At 46.1% G+C, this 22,027-nt stretch overlaps 1 protein-coding gene across 1 annotated transcript in view; it reads right to left on the minus strand.

Annotated features, from left to right (window-relative positions):
* Positions 1-22,027, minus strand: part of ACTR3B (ARP3 actin-related protein 3 homolog B (yeast)) — an 82,161-nt gene that overhangs the window by 11,291 nt on the left and 48,843 nt on the right. The window contains exon 8 of the mRNA XM_011984315.1: positions 21,798-21,890. Coding sequence (XP_011839705.1) covers positions 21,798-21,890 — 93 coding nt within the window. The remainder of the gene's footprint in view (positions 1-21,797; positions 21,891-22,027) is intronic.

Below are 22,027 nucleotides of genomic sequence, written 5' to 3' on the forward strand. Positions count from 1 at the left end.
GCGCCTGGCTCCTGTCAGAGTCTAGGGACCATCAACCACAGCTGCAGCTATGGAAATGCCAAACTCAGGGGAGCCCCTGGTTACCAACGCTCAGGTAAGAGGTCACCAAAAGGGGAGGACTGGCAGGAACAAGTCCCTGACAGACGGGGTGGCAGCTTGAAATCACATAAACGGGTATATTCTGATCCCTGGCTTCCTTCAGACAGGTCTCCTGGCCTGGTGGCTCTTTCAGACACACGGCATTCCTTGTTGCCATAATATCAAGAATCATAACTTAGAAGCATTCTTGATATTTTGATCATCTCATCTTAGAATAAGCCTCAGCTGATCCCTGGTCCTGCTCTCTCATGACTGGCCACGCTCGCCGATGATTTCCTGGAGAGACAGACCCTGGCTTATATCCAATTAAGAATTAAGTGAGGACTGGGGAAGAACAAGGATGGGTCAGTGCTTGGAATTAGACATTTCTAAGAGTGCTTTTGCTGAGGTTTTGTGATTTTTTTGTTCTTTTGCTATTGTTTTTCATTTACTGTTTTGTTTTTTGTTTTTGTTTTGTGGTTTTTGTTTTTTTTTTTTGAGATGGAGTCTCACTCCGTCACCCAGGCTGGAGTGCAATGACGAGATCTCGGCTCACTGCAAGCTCCGCCTCCCGGGTTCACGTCATTCTCCTGCCTCAGCCTCCTGAGTAGCTGGGACTACAGGCGCCCGCCACCCACACCTGGCTAATTTTTTTGTATTTTTAGTAGAGACAGGGTTTCACCATGTTAGCCAGGATGCCATTTACTTTTTTAAAGCCCACTGCAGACAACTCCTTTAAAACTTCTCCAGGCTAAGATTCCTACAGCCTCGCTCTCTGTCAGGGAATGCTGCAGTCTTGGGAACAGTTCCTTGGGACACTGTCAGGCGATCCCAAACAGTATCCCAAGGAAGCCCGGGCTGCCTGAGAGCTTTCTCTTGGCCCACCGCAGTGAGGAGAGGGGCCACGGGGCCAGGTTTCTTGACTGTCACTCTGGACTTGGTGAGCTTATCCTTCCCTCAGACAACTGTCGAACACACGGGTCCGCTTCTCACTGTAACACCCAATGGCCGACACAGCACCGTGGGCACACCTGCTGCCTCAACTCCAAATTCTGGGCCATTGTTATTTTGAAGGATAATCTGAGGGATACACAGTCCATTCACACCTCTGAGTCTTCTAAATTCTATCACTGGATCCAAAAGTCCCAGGGGAATGCTCCCTGTCTGCTTGGCGTTCTTTCATTATTCACTCACAAGACTGTTTCCCCTCTGAACTTCACCACGAGCCATGAGAAGACCCAGCAGGAGGAAATCCATTTCATTATCCACTGTAGGGATGGGTGGAGGACATATTCTTAGTGAGGGTCTAACGAAGAAATTTCTCTCAGATCTCAGTGTCAGAAAAAGCTGGGCCTCTTAGGAAAACTCACTGGCCTTAATCATATGTCCCCTGTGCCTGCCATTACAGACTGGGTTCCCATCTTTCCCCAGCTGCTGAGAAGCTGAGAGCCACGAGGGGCCTCTCCCGTAGCTGGGCACGACCACAGAATGGTGCACATGGGCTCTGTCCTCGTCCCATCCTGCTGCACTATTCTGCCACCCTCACTTCTCCTCACCCAGACTCCTTCAGCTACTTCATCCTTGTATATTGGATATACTTTCCTGCCTGCTTCAAATTTTCCACACTAGAAGGCAAGCAGGCAGGAGGGGCAGGGGTGTGGGCTTGCATGATCTTCAGGCAAAATACAGTTAATCATTCCCTAAGTTTATGAAAGGATGCTGGGTCCTCATTCTGAATTCCTTTCTTCCTTCAGTAACTGAAGGACAAACCTCAACAGCCTAAACGTCCCTGTGATCAGCAGCAAACATCCCACTGCATTCAGCAGGCAGTTACTGCGTTAAAGACACTGAGCTACAAACACAAAGAAAACATCACAGAGAGCCCTGCGGAGCGGACCGCAGCCCGGGCGCCGGGGTTCACCGAGGACCGCAGCCCGGGCGCCGGGGTTCACCGCGGACCGCAGCCCGGGCGCCAGGGCTCACTGTGAGGCCTGAAGAAGATGCCTCAACCTCCCAAACCTAGAGATTCCTAAAAGTTCAGAAATGTAAACAGGGAACTTTAAAACACACACTTTTTCATTCTGAGGATCTGCATCTTCATAACAATCGTGAATGTTTTCAATGCTTCATTTCAGTTTTGTCTTCTAAAAAGCAATTCTATTTGTTTCTTACATTAAAAATAAATAAATAAAACAAAAATCATTTCATGGCTGAATCTTTATTTTCACTTAAGAAAACGCCCAGGAAGACAGCTGCAGGTGGAAACTATGCTGAGCTCTCAGCGGGGCTAAGGCAGGCAGGGCCCTGGCCGATGGCAGATCGTCCCACAGGCATCCCTGTACTCCCCTTTCCCCGAGGGCCGGGAGAGCTGCACACACCACCGCACGAGTAGGCCCCTAAAACAGAGCCAAGTCACTTCAGGAGTGGCATCCATTTCAAGAGATTCTGTGAGGGGAAGTCACAAACCAGCAATAGGCAAGGGCCAAAGAGCCCTCATTCGCGCTGCTCCTCTGCAATTCAGAATCCCTGCCTCCTCACCATGAAACGTCACTTGAGCTCCAAGAGTCCAGCTCAGCACGGAATAGAGCTCCTTGTGGTCGGCACTCTGCATGGGCACGATTAGCGTGGCCACAGATAGTGAACTCTAAAACTAGGCAACAAATAAAACCTGAAGACAACACTGCACGAATACTGCAAGATTCGGGATGACCTGTGCTGTCAAGGTGCTTCTGGAGAAGTTAGGAAACTCGGAAAGGAACATCATGAGCTCAGAAAGTACTCAGCAAATGAGACGAATGTGGAACAGGAGAGACAGAAAAAGGGCAAAAAATGAAAACACTAACTGAGGGGTGCTCTGAATCCAGGTTATAATGTATATCATATTACCCAGCATATACTGTATATAAATGTATATTAAAACTTCAAAGCAAAGACAAGTTGAAGAAAACAAAAGTCCCTAAACCGAGTCAATTAAGACACTCAAAGTTGCAAGCAGTGGATAAGACAGCAATGGGTCCCACTTGGCCATGGCACGTGGACAAGACGGTCTCACCAACCAGGTCAACCGCTGTATGAGAGCTCACTGGTTGTACCGATTTCCTCTAAATCCTCTCAGATTTCTGGCCTAGAAGTAGATAATCTGCATCCTAGCTTGTTCTGTTGACTTCGTTGTGGTAGAAAATAGACCAAATACAAAAGAGGACTTCACAAATACAAGTAGATTCACATTAAATCCTTGGAGTGATACCTCAAATGAACAGTAATTCCACCCTTTAAAGACATACACGGGCTCTCGTGCAGAGGGCTCCGTAATAACTTTTACCGCTGTAATCAAACTAGGCGACCAAAAAGATAGTGAGAGAGAAAATGTATCCTCAGAAAACTTCAAACAGGCCAGTTTACCCGGCAAAACTGAGAGCTGGATTTCAGACACTAAGAGAGAATTTGTAACACAAGACATCATCATAAAACTTTTTTTTTTGAAATGGTAAATGATCGTTACATCTAGAATGGCCATTTAGTTTTCAGAGAAATTTCTATTTCAAATAAACGTAAGCCTAACAACCTAGATTTTTTAAATCACTATTAATGGCTATTTTAATACGTTTAAATTCTACTTCCATGTAAAAGGCAAATATTAAGTCAACAAATTAATGTAATAGATTTTTTTAAAAAACATTTTATTAAAAAAAACTTTTTTAGGTCTGGAGTGATGGCTCATGCCTATAATCCCAGCACTTTGGCAGGCCAAGGCGGCCAGATCACCTGAGGTCAGGAGTTGGAGACCAGGCTGGCCAACATGGTGAAACCCCATCTCTACTAAAAATACAAAAATTAGCTGGGCGTGGTGGTGTGCACCTATAATCCCAGCTACTTGGGAGGCTGAGGCAGGAGAATCGCTTGAACCCGGGAGGCGGAGGTTGCAGTGAGCCAAGATTGCACCATTACACTCCAGCCTGGAAAACAGGAGTGAAACTCCGTCTCAAAAAAATAAAAATAAATAAAATAATTTTTTAATTTAGAAAGAATTTCAAGCTTAGCAAAAGTGATACATTCTTTATTCAGAGTCACCTACTGTTAACATTTATGGTAGAGTGTTTTTATTTATCATTTGCATGCATTTATTCTGTCCCCTCCCACACGCACACACATCTGGGGCCGGGGAACATCTGAGCGTAACTTACATACCTCATGGCCCTTTACTACTAAATACTTTAGTGTGTATTTACTAAAACTGAGAGCATTCTTTCATGTTACCACAGTACAACTGCCAACTTCATAAACTTAACATTAATACAAAACTTTAATCTACTGTTCCTATTCCCATCTTGCCACTGGATTTATTAATATTCTTCATGACATTTTTTTTTCTCTCCAGTCCAGAGTCCAGTGCAGGGTCAGACTGTGCAATTACTTGTCATGTCTCTGTAATAGGTTTTTTAATTAAAATTATTCACTAGGGTATGAAAATAAATGTTCATTATAATACTTGAGAAGCATTACATGATCTTGAGTTGCCTTCAAAGATATTATATAAATTCATTTCTTTCATTTATTCATATAACCATACAAACAGTGCTATGCATGTGTGGGCAAATGATTTTACACCAAGTCACCCAGATACTTCAATAGGGAAAGAATAGTCTTTTTCAACAAATGATGTGGGAATAATTTATATCCATGGGTGAGAGGATAAACATTTATTTACTTTCTCATTTCATATACACAAATTAACTCAAAATTTATCACTGGTTTAAATGTAAGGGCTAAGAGTACAAAATTTCTTTTAAAAACCATTTTTTAAAAACTTCGTAATTTTGTGGCAGGCAAAAATTTCTTAGCACATAAAAAAGCATGAACCATAAAAGAAAAAAGTTGATAAATGGGGTTCCATACATTTGTTCTTCAAAAACCACCACTAAGAAAATGAAAAGACAAGCCACAGACTAGAAAAAAAATCTGCAACACATAAATCTGACAAAGGATTTGTATCCAGGATATCTGAAGAACTCTCATTATTGAGTTGTCACTCAATAAACAAATCAGTTAAAAATGGGCAAAAGATTCAAACGGACATTTCACAAAAGAAAATATACAAATGACCGCTAAGTACAGGAAAAGACAATCAACAACATTTGTCATCAGGATCATACAGCTTAAATCCACCACACACCAAGTTTGGGTAAAGACGAACAACTGCAACTCTTGTGCGTTGCTGATGGGAGGGTAGATGCTGTAAGTACTTTGGAAAAAGTCGGGCAATTTTCACAAAGTGAAAACGATGTATACTTACCATACCACAAAGCGACTGCACTCCCAGGTATTTCCCAAGGAGAATGAAACATATCCAGCAGACGCTGAGTATATTTCCAATGTTCATAGCAGGGTTTTTTGTAATAGCCAAGACTGGAAACAACTCAATGTCCGCCAGCAGGGTACGGCTGACTTGCAGCACAGCTGCTCGCTGAGGCGCTCCCAGCAGTACAAAGGGACAAATGACACGCACACCTCAAAAGCACCAGCTGAGTGAAGGAAGCCGGAAACAGAGAATACGTGGAACACTCCATTTCCAGCAGCCCCCCATTATCTGTGGCTCACGCTGCAAGGTGTCAGTTACCCGTGGTCAACCACAGTCTGAAAAGATTAAACGGAAAATTCCAGAAAAAAACACTTTGTTAAGTTTTAAGCTGCACACCATGCTGAGAAGCATGATGAAATCTCGAGCTGTCCCACTGTGTCCCGCTTAGGGCACGAGTCTTCCCTTTGTCCAGCATGTCCATGCCACCCGCCCTGAGTCACTCAGTAGCCACCCTGGTGATCAGACCGACTACCGCACCATCACAGTGCTTGAGTTCAGGTGACCCTCACTTTATTTAATAAGAACCCCACAGCACAAGAGTGGTGATGCTGACACACTGTTGTAACTGATCCGTATTATTAGTTATTGCTGCTAATCTCTTACTGTACCTAATTTGTAAACTTTATGAAAAGTATGTATGCACAGGAAAAAAAGATCGTACACAGAGGGTGTGGCACCACCCACAGTTTCAGCCATCCACTGGGGGTCTTGGGACACATGCCCCACGGATAAGAAGGGACTCCTGTATACGAAACTCTGGAAAGTCAAATCCCGCAGATGGACGCCTTCCTGGAGCAGAGGCCGAGGAACTCCCGCCAGCCATGGTTCCCCGCTGTACCTTAACTGTGGTGATTATCACCTAAGTATGTAAACTTTCTTTTCAAACCATACACTTAAAATGGGTTCATGTGACTCTATATAAATTACATCTCAAAGTCGAACTTTTAAAAACAGAGCAACATAAGAGAAAGTGACGGCAACGGGTCACTCTGAGTTGAGACGCCAGGAATGGCCTTGCTGAAAAGGTGGCATCAGGGACTTAAATGAGAAGAAAGACGCCCTAAAGAGGGGGCACATTTAGCCAATGTGTACAGTCTCTAACTCTTCATTTCTCAATGTTCTGTAACTGTGTGAGGATGTAAGATTGAGCCAAGTCGCCCAATTTTATTTTAACATTTTTAACATTTAATCCCCCATAGTTGCTATGGACAACAGGAAAACAATACGCACTATACTTCGAGACATTTCCTAAAACCAAACTCCAGCTCCCACCCTAGTTCCACGTCGTGCTTTGTGTTGAGAAATTCTCATGTAAACTCAACAAACCCTTTAGTATTGAAGAATGAACAACCCTTGATCTGTTACCAAAGTAACTGTCCACCCTGTTCCTTCCGCCCTCTGAATACACTCCTGTCGTCCCCACCCTCCAACCCAACTCCTCCCCACTGGCAAATGTCCCCTTTCACACAGACACACTTTAGAGAGAACTCCGGGAGAAGGCGAGAGCTTCTGTGCCCCAGGCCAAATAACAGGTTTAAATCTCATGTTTTGCTCCTGCCTGAGCTTTGGAACACAACAACTCCCAGCAGACATCCCCACGTCCACTGTCTACACGGATGTGGCACGCACAGTGGGTTCCGGATCCGTAAGAACGCAGAGTTGGTGAGGTCTCCTGCACACGCTTCCTGCACAGGCAGGCTGCCGTCCTACAAGTCTTCCACTAGCTCTGCCCAGATACTGTTTCTAAATTAATGCTGCAAAGTACTCTCGTTTTCGTCACGTTGAGCTTCAGCCTAGAATTACTGAACTGAACTTTAGCTCTATGCACAGAACGACAGCCTCCGGGTTAGAAGGTCCCTGTGTGGGCACGTCCTGAGGGAGGCAGGCCAGAGCAGACCTGCCCCAGACGGCACCTCCCAAGGACAAGGTCAAGGGACTGGCTTGTACTTCAGCAGCCCCTGAACCCCTCACCCTAAGCTGTCCCACACCACCCATGGGGCTGACTCCCGGATGCAACTCTTTCCCCGCGCCCCGCTGCCAACGGCAGAAGTTTCAGGGGACAAGGGGGACCTGCCAGAGCGACAGTAGAGGGTGGAATACAGTCTAAAAGGAACATACAAGTGCTAAGTGATAGGCTCTATCGAACTGTCAGCCTGACAGGAACACCAGATGAGAGCAGGGCCCGACAGAAGACAAGCGTTTAAGACAACGAAGCAGTACTGGCCCCAAACCCGGTTTTCCTGACAGGGCGTTTGGAGCCCTTCACAACCTGACCCAGCCTGCTCCCTGGAGCCAGGTGGGGATGCCCAAAGGCCTCACACTTCCCTCCACTGTCTGGTGCTGGGGCCTGAAGCAAGCAGCAAACCCCCTCACCCGTGAGCTCTCACGCCCTCATCTGAGACGACATCACCAGGCCGCTGGCAGGTCTGGGGGGAAATTAGAGGGTAATGACATCAGCACCGGCCCAGGGAAGGCAGGACGGCGACAAGCACAGTGGGTTCCCTTGTTTGGCCCTCTCTGCCCTGGGCCATGCAGAGGCTTGAGCAGGGTCAGGTCTACACCCTGTCTGTCCACTCCTCCCTGAAGCCACCACTACACACAACGCTCGGTAAGCAGGGACCCTCCACAGCCATCGTGGAATGAACGAGGAGCATTTCATTCGCTCTCCCCTCTGGAATAAAGGGGGGTCGGTAAAGGAAAAAAGACTCCAGCAAGTAACTCTAGAACTAGAAACAATAACTGACAATTTCTGATTAAGTCCTTGGACTCTAGTAACCTCCTAACGTTTCTCCCTAGTGCACGGGTTCTCAATCAGGGACAATTGTGCCTCCAGGGGACATTAAGCAACATGTGGAGACGATTTTGATTGCCAGGACTGGGTGGGGGTGGGAAGGTGCTACTGGCACTTTGTGGGGAGAAGCCAGAGATGATGCTAAACATCCTACGATGAAAATGTCAATAGCACCAAGGCTAAGAAACCCTGCCCTAGTTAGCGCTGAGCAGTAAAACCAAAGATGCGTGCGCACCAGCAAAGAGGGCCACTGGGGAAGTGGTGTGCCACTCTGCAGCTAACCCAAGACGTGTAGGAGTCCCAAAAGGCAGCAGTTGCCAGGGGCAAAAAAGCAAAGAAAACCAGGCAAAATCCCTGGGACCTTTAAAAATAGAAAAGTCAGTCGGCTAGAGGCCGCAGCAGGTGAGGAATCTGCTGCCCTGGCCTGGATGTGGAGCGCCATTTCAGAGTATCACTTGAAGTCGTTTCATGGAACACAATGACAGTGCCTACTCACTGCCTGACACAGCTGAAGGCAATTCCACACACCAACTCCTTTCACCTCGCCAAAAATGGGATAAAGCAGGTACTAGTCCCATCCCCATTCTGCCGAGAAGGACGCTGAGGCACAGTGAAATCGAGTAACCTGCCAAAGTCACACAACTGAACAAGCGGTAGGCAGGGCAGCACACACACCTGGGAGTCTAGAAGTTCACGGCCATGTGGCATCCACACCTGCAGACCTCATGCTCACCACTATGCAGGATCCACACACTCACCACACGGGGGCACCACCCCCCGCAGCCCATGCACTCAGCACAGCACTCTAACCACCAGTCCACACAGCCTCCCTTCCCGTGTCACAGAATTCGGACCCCACCTTGTATAGACCAATTTGTAAAGTAGCTCTCCCTGTGCTGAGCTGAAATCTGCCACCCACTTGGCCCTGGTTTCTCTCCTTCCTCAGCACTGCTCACCATCCAGCCAGCTGCCCATCACGTGTCCCAAGACAGCCTCATGCTCCCTGCCGGGTCGCCAGTCAAACAATGCTGCTTCCCTCAACCATTTCTCACAGGCCATCTTTTCAGGACCTCTTGCTGTTCTGGGGACCCTCCTCTGGATATACTTCAAAATCCAACAACAAGCCTCTTATAACGTGGACTCCCCTCCGCAGCAGAACACAACACCATCAACACAGCATGTCTCCCCAGGACAAACAGAAAGCAACTCTGAAGCAGTGAGGTGGAACCCTGGCCTTGAGGGCCAGTCAAGGTCAAAAGACTTGCCATCTCCTAATAGAGCAAAAAGTGCGCTGTGGCTGTAAACACCTCCACGTCCGATGCAGTGGGAAATGGAGGAAGCGTTACTACTTTTTAAATTATTATTATGCTTCCATTCTGGGGTACCTGTGCCGAACATGCAGGTTTGTTACGCAGGTATACATACACGTGCCACGGTGGTTTGCTGCACCCATCAACCCGTCATCTACATTAGATATTTCTCCTAATGCTCTCCCCTCTCCTAAGAGACCCACCAACAGGCCCTGGTGTGTGATGTTCCCCTCCCTGTGTCCGTGTCTTCTCATTGTACAACTCCCACTTATGAGAGAGAACATGCAGTGTTTGGTTTTCTGTTCTTGTGTTAGTTTGCTGAGAATGATGGTTTCCAGCTTCATCCACGTCCCTGCAAAGGACATGAACTCATCCTTGTTTATGGCTTCATAGTATTCCATGGTGTATATGACCACATTTTCTTTATCCAGTCTATCATTGATAGCCATTTGGGTTGGTTCCAAGTCTTTGCTATTGTGAACAGTGCTGCAATAAACATACGTGTGCATGTGTCTTTACAGCAGAATGATTTATAGTCCTCTGGGTATATATCCAGTAACGGGATTGCTGGGTCAAATGGTATTTCTGGTTCTAGATCCTTAGTCCATTTGAACCCATTCTTACCATCAACAACCACGTTGCACATGACAAACAGAAAATCAAAAATTAAGTGTTATAGTAACTGAAACCAAGGAAAACCTTTCTTAACACTCAACTACAAAAGCAATACCTCCCCCCTCGCCCAGATTAAATGGAAAAACTTTAATGGAAGGGTTATTTCCATTCTAAACAGAAAAGTTGCTTTATCAAGGAAAAGGAAGACGCCCTAGACCCAACTTCGCAGCCTTCACAGCCCCTCACACTGTCAGCATCCCTTTCCCGGTGCTTGAAAACACAAGAAATAAATCAGACAGCAAACCACAACAAAGTCAGTCTAAAGCCTCTCAGCCATGCCCACGACAAACCATTTCTCAGTGTGACAGGTACTGTTATTACCAACACACAATCCAATTTTCTCTGAGAAAATGACATGGTTGAGAGTCTCCCTCTCATGCCTAAAATGTATTCAGCAGGAGTCTTGATGGGAGATTAAACACAAGATGTCCCCAGAGCAGCTGAGGGGCGGGATCAGGAGAGAACAGACTGTCCCCACTCATTTTCTTAGTACCCCTTCTCTAACTTTAGCTAGCTTGTTTGCATCAAAGTAAAATTGGTTTTCTAACTAGTCTTTTATAAGGATTAAAACAGTGTCTGAGCTTATTATTTTTAAACTCAAGTGACTATCCATCATTACTCTGATGGCTTAAATGTGGCTTACAGGCGTCATTTGCTTTAGTTTCTTATTACCTATGCTTGTTTCACCTTCACAGTGAGGAAAAAGCAGAAAAAAAGAGAAATATGTGAAATTACCAATAAATGTATTCTTTCCATCTCATCTCAAAGTAAAGCAACAGTGCTTATTCTAATAGTTCTGTACCTCAAAAATATAAACATTTAGCCTAATAGGGTTTTTATTTTTTTTGAGACAAGGTCTCACTCTGCCACCCAGGCAGAACTGCAGTGGTGCGATCCTAACTCTCTGTAGCCTCCACCTCCCAGGCTCAAGGGATACTCCTGCCTCAGTCTCCCACGTAGGTGGGACTACAGGTGCATGCTACCACATCCAGCTAATTTTTTAATTTTTTCTTTTGTAGAGATGGGGTCTTGCTATCTTACCCAGGCTGGTTTCCAGCTCTTGGTCGTAAGCAATCCTCCTGCCTCATCCCCCTAAAGTGCTGGGATTACACACATGAGCCACGAAGGCCGGCCTGCATTCTTAATCCATTTCCACAAGGAAGAGTAAGCAAACATTTTTTCTAAGAAAGAAAGGAAAGATGTCACAAATAATAACATTTTAGTATTTTAAAATCAAACCCCTTTATTTATAGAAAAGAAGCAGATTATCGCACACAACAGTCTAGAAAGAAAGCTCTCTCAGCAGCAACACCTGGCCCATCCTGCACCTGAGGACACAGGGGCTGGGGAATGAGTGCAGTCATGATGCTAGGAAGCAGCTTGGCCCAAGTGGAGACCCACGCGGCTTGGCCCTGGAGCCTATCTATACTCTTAACCACGACAATCTAAAAATAATACTGCTCAAAACGCTTCCCACAAAAGCCAAAGTCCGATATGACTGATTCTAAAAAAACATTTAATTCAGAAAACAAAGTGATCCCTTATCACTTTTGACACAATGTGAGAAATCGGCAAATCTCCTGGGTTACGTTCTGGCGATCAGCAGTCTTCTGGACACTTTCCTGACACCAGCCCACAGTCATTACCTCCCACAGCCCACTCAGAACTGTGACTGGAAATCCAAACACATTCAAAAACCGGTTAAACCAGGTCAGCATTTTAGCCAGAAAATATCTGCTCCACTCAAGCCAGCAGATTCTCAAATCACAATCATTTGATTCAAAAAGCACCATTAGTTACAGACTCCTGTGTATGCCAGATTATGCCAGTAAAGCATACATATCCTGGTAATGCAATAAATCTTGACCTAAGCTAGAAAAGTATCAAAATTACCTAAATACAAAAAAGAGAGTTGGTACTGAAACGGACACAGCATGGAGCATCAGGCCTCATTACAAATCATGTTTTTAAAGAATTTCAATCGCTTAAGAAAGTGCTTACAGCATAGTGGTGTTAATACACAGCATATGGAACATAAATATAACGGGATACAGGATATATCTACCTACCTATATACAGTTCATGAAAATAAAAGGGAAAGATGAAGTAATAACATAAACAGCAATGACCAGGCGTGGTGGCTCACGTCTGTAATCCCAGCACTTCGGGAGGCCGAGGCAGGTGGATCACCTGAGGTCAGGGGTTCGAGACCAGCCTGGTCAACATGGTGAAACCCCGTCTCTACTAAAAATACAAAAATTAGCCAGGCGTGGTGGCAGGTGCCTGTAATCCCAGCTACTCGGGAGGCTGAGGCTGGAGAATCACTTGAACCCAGGAGGCAGAGGTTGCAGTGACTGGAGATTGCACCACTGCAGTCCAACCTGGGTGACAAGAGCGAAACTCTGTCTCAAAATAAATAAATAAATAAACAAACAAACAAACAGCAACTATAAAGGAGTAACTTCTGCTTTGTAATAGTGTTTTTTACATCTCAAATTTTCTATATTGAACATGAATTTTAGATTGGAAATCATGCACTCCACTCATGTGTAGAGTCTAAGTTCTTTTCAGTGAACCTCTGACCACCCTCCTCCCTCCAACCCTGTCTCACAGCACACCTTTCACTTCCCACCTGGTGTCGGCCGTCGTCTATTTATTCAGTTCCCCATGTCAACTGGATTTCTCAATAGCCTGCAACCTTACCTTGCCGGATAAATGTATATTTCATGATGCCAAATAAAAGTCTCCATTTTAAACCACCTCTGCAGATGGAAAGGCCGTGTCTTTAAGCTGGTAAAAGAATCCCACAGCACACACCATTATAAACACCACACAGGACCCAACAATCTCCTGAAATTTATGTCAGAAAGATTGGAAATAAAATCTATATTAACAGCAAGTTCTTAATATCAAATGTGGTATTAAAAATAACAAAAATTTTCATTCCTGGAATACTAAGAGGCTCTCTTCTTAACTCCGTTTGGCAGACACACAGTGCCACCTATCAGCCATCCTCTGTAACTGCGCGTGCAAGGCAAAGAACCGCTCACAGACACGCCTTCCCCTCTCCCTGCTATTTCCGTGCCCACGACCACGACAGGCTAAGAGGACAGCTCTATTAGAAGCCCCTGCTATTTCTATATTGTGTTCTTGAAAAGTTTTACTTCCTTAGGAACTGGAGCTTTTCACTGTCGAACTGAACCCAGAGATTGCAATCCCAGCAAAGTGTGAACAAACCTATGTCTAAAATATGGGCTGTTATGATACCCAACAGTGTCCGAGGAGAAATCCAAGCAAATCTCCAGGTCCAGCTCCAAACAGCTGCCTGATGGGAAGGGACATAACAACGAATGGCAAATGTCTTACAAGGATTACCCACACATCTTTCCTCTAATCACCCCCTCTTCGGCCTGCAACTGCTGTGATTTGGCCTCTGCCAGGTTTCTCTCACGAGGCTGCTCACCCCTGTGTGGTGAACCCAAGGGCTATCTCTTGAGCCTCATCCTGTGTGACCTCTCAGTGTCACTTAATAGGGCACCCTAGCTTCTAGAGATTTCTTTCTCTTCTCTGGCGACTCCTTCTTGACTTCTGTGACAGTTAGTTAATTTTGTGTGTCAACTTGGCCAGAGCACAGTGTCCAGTGATTTAACCAGACACTAACCAAGGTGTTGCTGTGAGGGTATTTTGTGGATGCGGTCAGCATTAAGGAAAGATTACCCTCTATAATGTGGTTGGACCTCATCCAATCAACTGAAGGTCTCAAGAACAAAAACTAAGATTTCCCCGAGAAGGAATTCTGCCTGAGTATCCAGCCTGCCAGCCTTCTACAAATTTTGAACTTGCCAGCCTGAAAGGAAGCCAATTTCTTAAATTTTATAGATAATAGAGAGATAGTGGCCCGGTGTGGTGGCTCACATCTGTAATTCCAGCATTTTGGAAGGCTTGAGCCCAGGAGTTTGAGACCAGCCTGGTCAACACAGCAAGACCCACCTCTTAAAAGAAAGAGAGATTGTGAAATACCCGCTATTGGTTCTGTTTCTGAAGAGCCCTGACTGACAGTCTCTCTGGTCTCCTTTCTCTTGCCCATCCTTAAAAGTCTGACCTTTCTGCTGGTTCAGGCTAAGGCCGTCTTGTCCTCACCTGCTACTCTCCCCCGGTGACATCCATTTGCAGACCTTTTATTTCTGTTAGCACACCTTTGGTCCCCAAATCTCTATGTCTGGCCCAGACCTGCAAAGCCTTCAACCTACAAATGCAACTCAACACCTCCACCACACTAGACTTAGTCTTTCGCTGCCTCAAAAAGGTGCCCCGCTCCTGTATCTCCTGTCAGTAAATGACCCCCCGCCCTCCTAGATAAGCAGCAAGAACCCTGAACCTTTTCCTCGCACTCGTCACGCTCTCACCTATGCTCTGGAGCCTCTCTCCTCTCCCCGCTTCCTCCAGGAGCCACCTACGGCCACTTCCCAATACGGGCGCTGTCCTGCCTCCACGTGGTTCTACAGTGGCCTTCCGCCTGGTCTTCCTGAATCCAAACTCCATCTCCAATCTACATCCCCTGGTGCAGCCCAAGCGCCTTTCTAGAACTTAAATTGGGTCACATCACACCCCTGGAGAAAATCATCAACACCCTCAGGATAAAATCTAACTCCATGCGAGGCCCCTCCAGGTGGATGTGCCTGTCTTTCCTCGGAGGCCCAGTTGGTAACGGTGGCCCCTGTGCCTTCCCCATAAGCCCTGTGTAACCGGGCCCCAAGCACATTCCAGGCTTCACACTCCCCATTCCCATGTTCAAACATGAGGTGTTCAGGGAAGCCAAATTCCCTCCCTCCAGACCCACAGGATCGTGCTACTCTCCTTCACCCTAGCGCTGCACACAGATCCCGCTGCTGGAAAACCCTTCCCCTCCCATGCTGCATTCCCCGCACTGACCAGGTCACACCAGCCTTCACTCCGATCTGAGTTGATCTGAGTTGTCCCATAGGGTAGCCGTTAGCCACATACGGCAATTTCAACTCACAATAGTTAAAGTTTAAAAAGCTGTTCCTCAGCTGCACCAGTCACATGCCAGGGGCTCAGTGGCCACCCTGGGCAGCACGGAGAAGACACTGCCATCACCACCGAGCACCACTGGAGAACACAGACCCGGATCCTCACACTCCTGTCCACTCGGACACCCACCCCAGCTCCTGTGGCTCTCCTAGCACAGCCCTGCCATGCCCCGCTGCTCAGTGCCCGCGGGGGGACCTGGCGCTCTGCAGGTGCTCACTGACATGACTCGATGCTGCCGCAGTGGCAGAGCTTCGCCATCCACGTCTCCACCAGCCTCCCATGGCCACAGGTGTCTCAATGTTCTTGTGAGCTGGGCAAGTCAATGTCCAATTTCCAGTTGTTAACATAAGCCTTCCCTTCCCAGGAAGACAAAACCATGCCATTTTGGGATGTATCAACAGGAAGCATCAAACAGATGTTACGAGGGATATTAGTGTGGAACTGGGGCTAAAAGAGCGGAACTCCGGAACGTTCTCTGCCCACTACCCTGACAAAACCAGAGCAGCTACCTTTTTATCTGTTCACATATTACACTTCAGCCAGGACTTCATCTGAATAAAAGACCTATTTGAAAAAAGATGAAAAAAACCAATGGTATGTATTTTTTTCTGATTTTCTCTCTTCAAATATTAAAGGTATTTAAACATACCTTTAAACATTAAAAACTAAAAATAGAGCCGGCGCAGTGGTTCATGCCTATAATCCCAGTGCCCTGGGGCTGAGGCAGGATTATCACTTGAGGCCAGGAGTTTAAAACCAGCCTGGGCAACACAGCAAGACCTCAATTTCACCAAAAAAAAAAAAAAAAAAAAAAAAAATTTAATTAGCTGCACGTGGTCGCCCACGCCTGTAGTTCCAGCTACTTGAGGGGCTGAGGTGGGAGGACTGCCTGAGCCCAGAAGGTCGGGGCTGCAGTGAGCTGTGATCACACCACTGCACTTCAGCGTGGGTGACACAGCAAGGCTCTGTCTCTAAATAATAAGTATATATTCATTATAAATATAACTCATTTACCCTGCAACGTGCTTCTCTAGTTTAAAATGCATTAACATAATTATACATATTCAAGCAATTTGTTACAGAAAAATCAATCCCTTTGCTATAGTAGGATGTATTCACATCTGCTTCACAAACTTCATGAAGAGGAGTCTTTAACAGCTTCCAACCCACTGGAGCAGGCTAAAGATATTTTGTTGCTGGCCCCACCCTCCCACCTAGGTTTGTTTCCCACTACCTTCCCCACCACCGTAGGCTCTGGCCAAAACAGGCACCGCAGGCACCTGCCCACTCTCCTTCTATCTGCGCTCATTATCTTCCCTCCACCTGGCCTGTCCACCCACCCCCAGCTCTGCAGGCCAAGCTCTCCGATTCAGCTCAGACGGCAGCTTCTCAAAGCCTTTCTTGATCCCCTCTAATTAAATGCAATCTGCCCCTTCTCTCAATTACCATAATTTGCATGATTCACTTTAATGACATTTAGCTTGTAGAGGTTCCCATTAGAGTTATTTCAGTATTTTTAGCTTTTTTATAAGCTCTTGAAGACAAGAACCGTATCTCGTACATACTTAAATCCTCTAATTTAACAACACTGTCTTGTACCTAGTAGGTACTCAAGTACCTCCTGAATAGAACTGAGAAGTAGAAAGACATCCATTACATTACAAAGCGATTCAAATTGGCCTCCCCCTCAAGTAAAGGCTGCAAGTTACTAAACACTGGCTGATCCAAGAGTGGGCAGGGGCTGATGGCCGGTCTCAAGTTAGCTGCACATTAGAGTCACCTGGAAAGCTTTTAAGATCCAGGTGCCCAGGCTCCACCCAGCCCAAGCCCAATTACATCAGAATCTCCTGGGGTGGGACCCAGACTCCGGTCCATTTCACAGCTCCTGGATGCAGCCCACAGTGGGCCGAGGTTTATGTTCACCTGCTCTCACACGGAGGCTTTCCCACAGGCCCCCGCCCCTGTCATTCCCGGAGGCGGAACAGATAAAGCAGATGTGTAAATACCCTTCTCACCTACAAGTCAGACTGAAACAAAAATCAGCCAGATGATGGCTACTTTCATCTAAAAAAGCTGTTTTGCTTGTTTAAAGATTCTGAATTTTTAGTCAAACTCATAGAAGCAGAGAGCGGAACGGTAGTTACCAGGCACCGCAGAGTGGGGAGATGTTAGTCACACAGAACAAACTTGCAGTTACAAGATGGGCAAGCTCTGAAGGCCTAATTCCAGCATGCTGAGTAGTTAGGAAGAGGGTACAGTGTAGTGGAAATCTGCTAAGAGAGGAATCTTACATATTCTCACTGCACACACTGAAAAAGGTAGCTGTGCGAGGTGATGGCTGTCTTCACTAGCTTGATTGTGGTAAACATTCCACGAAGTATATACCTGTATCAAATCATCACGCTGTACACCTTAAATATACACAATTTTCCTGCTCTTGATGTGTGTGTATATATAGATATACAATTTTTACTTGTCAATATACCTCAGTAATATACCTACTAACTACTCATAAAAATTAAAAATTATATTTCAATAGAGCTAGGGGAAAAAAGATTCTAAATTTTCCAAGCCATCTTTTATTCTCCTTCTATGTTCTCGTCCTCTCCTCGCCTGTTAGTCTGAGTAACATAACTCAACAGCCAGGAGGGTTTCGGCAGAACCGAAAATACACACCTCCCACTTGCTTGGTAGTGCTCAATCCTACCAACCGTCCGGCGAAATAGAAACAGGCCAGCCCCACTGGTCCAGACAAGCACCTCAAGGCGCAGGTGTGGCAGAGGGAGAGAGACCACCTCTTCAGAAGCCAAAAGCACATCTTCAGGGCACCCACTCTGCTGGTCTATGTGGCCAGCAGAGCTGGCCAAATGAGGCTGTGAAACCAGTGAAAGCACACAGGTAGCCGAGGTCAGGAATCGGCAACATCACTCCTGGAGACAGGGCGTCTTACCTGGCAAGAGTGGCCCAGCAGGTTGGAAGCGCCACACGGTGAACCAAGAGGAAAGGCAAACCCCTAAGACATAGGAACGCGCGCCGTCCAGAGAAAGGCGACTGCGTGCTCTGCAGAAGTACTTGCAGCATGTCTTCTAACCAGAAGAGTGTTTTAGAATTATTTTTAAAAACCCACAAACCTACCGATCTGTGCACTTGCAAACACAGATTAGGGGCGTGCTCTCCGCCGCACTTAGGAGTAGGAGTTAGAGAAGGGAGCATAGCAGGGAGTGCACTGAGCAGGAGCGAACCTCGTCAGCGCAGCTTCACTGCTCAGATACTGCTTCTGGAGGGACCCTCCTCCATCCCACACAGTGAGAGTCCACCTGGGAGGGCTGACAGCTTCCAGAAAGCGAGTCAGCAGAAGCCCTAGCCGAGCATGTGTGACTACCCTGGGCTGTGAGCAGAGCTCAGCGGTGACTCTTCCAGTCTTTCCTAAAGGCGGCACTGACTTGCTGAGGAACTAGCAAGGCCATGCCGCCACATGCACCACCTGAGGAGGGTCCGCAGATGATTATCACCGGCCAACCCGGACAGTATTAGAACGAGGCCTTCATAAGTATCTCCTCACATGTCTACAACAGGCTCTCTCCTGCTTTTGTAAATAAAACTTTATAGGAACCCAGCCACTCCTAGTCGTTCAACACGGTCTTCGGCTGCTCTGGCAGAACTGAATAAATGCAGCACAGACCATACGGCCTGAGGAGCCAAAATGATTCACCATCTGGCCCTTTACAGAAAAAGTTGGCCAACTCCCGGTCTCTTATCACCATGGGGACAAAAACACTAGAGCAGCTGTTACCTGGCAGGCTAACGCACAGAAACGGGCATTCTTAGGCTCAGTATTCAACTTCAACTTAGTCATCAAGCCGCATACCTTGGAAAGAAGTCCCTTTCTTGGTGGCTACAGGAGAGGCAGCGGTGCCCACCAAACATTCTATCACCCTCCTGCTTCCAGTGTCCGGTGGAGGCTGGCCCAGGTGACGGCCCAGGGAGGAGGGGCGGAATGGCCCGCCAGCTGTCTCCTCCCCGGCAGCGGGGACCCGAAGCAACGTGTTCCCAAGGGCAGCCACAATATGGTGGCAGAGCCTACTGCCGACCACACCAGATATGAACCACGTGCAAAGAAAGAAACCTTTGCTGCTAAACACTGAGATTTTGGATTAATTTTTCTCGGAACACATACTGGTCTACCCTAACTTAGAAAGGTGGCAAAGGAGGTGGCCTCCTTTGTGTCTCTCCTTTCCCACAGCGGGGTACAGAGCTCAGCTATGTGGCAAAGGAGAAAGCATGGCCAGCCCTAGGACAGTCGATCCTTCCCCCTCTCAACCCTACTTGAATTCTCTATCACTTGCAAGGCACTTGTAACACTGGAGAAGTCCTGTACAAATAAACCAAGACGGCTGAGGGAAGACAGGATTTATTCTGCACAAACTTGACAGCCAGGGCCAAGCTACACCCTTCTGAAAGCCACAGAGAATAAATGGTTATCCTAGTGACAAAGTGGTCAGGGACAGGGTTTCCCTCTTTGAAGAATAATCTCGCTGGCTGTGGTGGCGTGTGCCTGTAGCTATTTGGGAGGCTGAAGCAGGAGAATCGCTTGAGCCCAGGGTCGAGTCTGCAGTGAGATGTGATCATGCCACTACACTCCAGCGTGGGCAACAAAAAGAAGAATCCTCTTCCCTCTACATTTTACATAATTTTCGTGTGATATGGTGGGATAAGCATGAGTTTTCAAAGACGTGGGAAATGGGCTTCAAAGTCAACCATGCCACTTGGCAGCCATGTGATCTCACCTAGCACGTAACCCAGGTGCCTTTCACCACCTTTTCCCAACTCTGGGGCTCAGTGTCATTATCTACTAAATAACGGACTCCATCTACCTCGTCTCCAAGACCATCTCTACTCCAAAACTTCTATGGAAGTCCAGGGAACTAAACTGTCAAACAAGAAAATTCCCAGCCCATCAGGAACAATCCGTAACTGCTGGCAGTCTCCTCTGCTTTATGGTGGGATTAAGATGGAACAGTGCTCGCCTGCTGCTGCTTTCACGGATGAGAAGACACAGCGAATGTCAGCCGGGACTGAAGTGGGAAGGACATGACCTGCTATCTTTCTTAATTTTCATACTCCAGTCTCTTTTTAGTTTCCCTTTCGTTGTACTTTTTATTAGACAAGTGTTTAAGAATATGCAGTAAAAACTGAACTATAATTTGTTTATACCCACAAAAGTTATCTAAACAGAAATAAATTTTAATTATAAAAAAATTTTAACAAAATTTCAAACAACTTTAAAACACAAAATGGAGAAAGTAAAACTTACTCATCATTCTACCCCAAAGATATTTTATTTACTTTAAGAGTTTAGCATATATAGTTCAAAAAATATGCAAACTATATTTTATATCAAATGAAATACAGAAATTTTACAAGTTCCTTTTTCACTTTATACTGTAGCTATCTTTTCATCTGAATTTATATTGATTTACCTCATTCTTTTTAAAAGCTACAAAGTATTGCACGGTACAGGTGACGCAATGCTGAGTGCTGTCTGTTGAGCCTGATTCTCTTCTCTGTACAGTTCAGCAACCTGAGTCTGAATGAGGCGAGTGAGTCACGCCACCGAGCTGACGGCACGACTCCCTCAAGCAAACACTGATAAAGGTGCAGGAAGGCGAACTGCCCATCACCACCTGCTCGCCATCTCTGGCTGTCAGCAGGACTTCTTTTTACTCAATAATCACATAGACTAGAAACCTCATTCCAGGTTTCAATATTCCCTGCAATCAAAGAATTTTGGGGAAAAAAAAATACATGAGCATATTCTATCGGACTGTCCCATTTTGGGTTCTAACTTCTATCTGACAACACCACATCAGCACTAAACCCACATATGCATAAAACGAAATCAAAGGAGTTCACAGAGAGCATGGGAGAGGGTATCGCTCTTACTTTCAATCAATATGTGTGGCTAAAACTGTTCAACTTAAAACATATCTTGTCAGATAATAATAAAATATATTTACAATACTTAAATACTTTCAGTCGGCCGGGCACGGTGGCCCATGCCTGTAATCCCAGCACTTTGGGAGGTCGAGGTGGGTGGATTGCCTGAGCTCAGGAGTTTGAGACCAGCCTAGGCAACATGGTGAAACCCTGTCTCTACTGAAATACAAAAAAAAAAAAATTAGCTGGGCATGGTGGCATGCACCTGTAGTCCCAGATACTCAGGAGGCTGAGGCAGAAGAATTGCTTTAACCTAGGAGGCAGAGGTTGCAGTGAGCCGAGATCGCACCACTGCACTCCAGCCTGGGTGGTAGAGCAAGACTCCGTCTCCAGAATAAAATAAAATAAAATAAAAATTCTAGTTAACTGAGTCATTTCCATTTTCTCTTACAATTATACTGTCTTTAACAAATCCTATGAAACAGAAGGTGAAACAGGAATATCTACTAGTAATAAATAGTAATACCGTCTTCTAAGAATGATGGACCTTTAATTGTGGAATGAAATCAAGGTACCTTACCCACGCAGCTTATACCTTATACAGCGGACGCCGCACATCAATGGGGCAGTTCTGTATGACTTCATCAACAACATCTGAGATGGATTCCATAAAGTCTGGGTTGGCAAACTGAATTGTATATCAATAGAAAAGAAACATTACACATTTCTCTCAAATAGAACAACATGAACCCTTTTTTTAAAGTAACTTTAACAAACATACAATTTATTATAACTTAAAAGAATTCACACTGGGGCCAGGCGCGG

This window comes from Mandrillus leucophaeus, unplaced genomic scaffold (assembly GCF_000951045.1).
Source record: "Mandrillus leucophaeus isolate KB7577 unplaced genomic scaffold, Mleu.le_1.0 Scaffold266, whole genome shotgun sequence".
Taxonomy (NCBI): Eukaryota; Metazoa; Chordata; class Mammalia; order Primates; family Cercopithecidae; genus Mandrillus; species Mandrillus leucophaeus.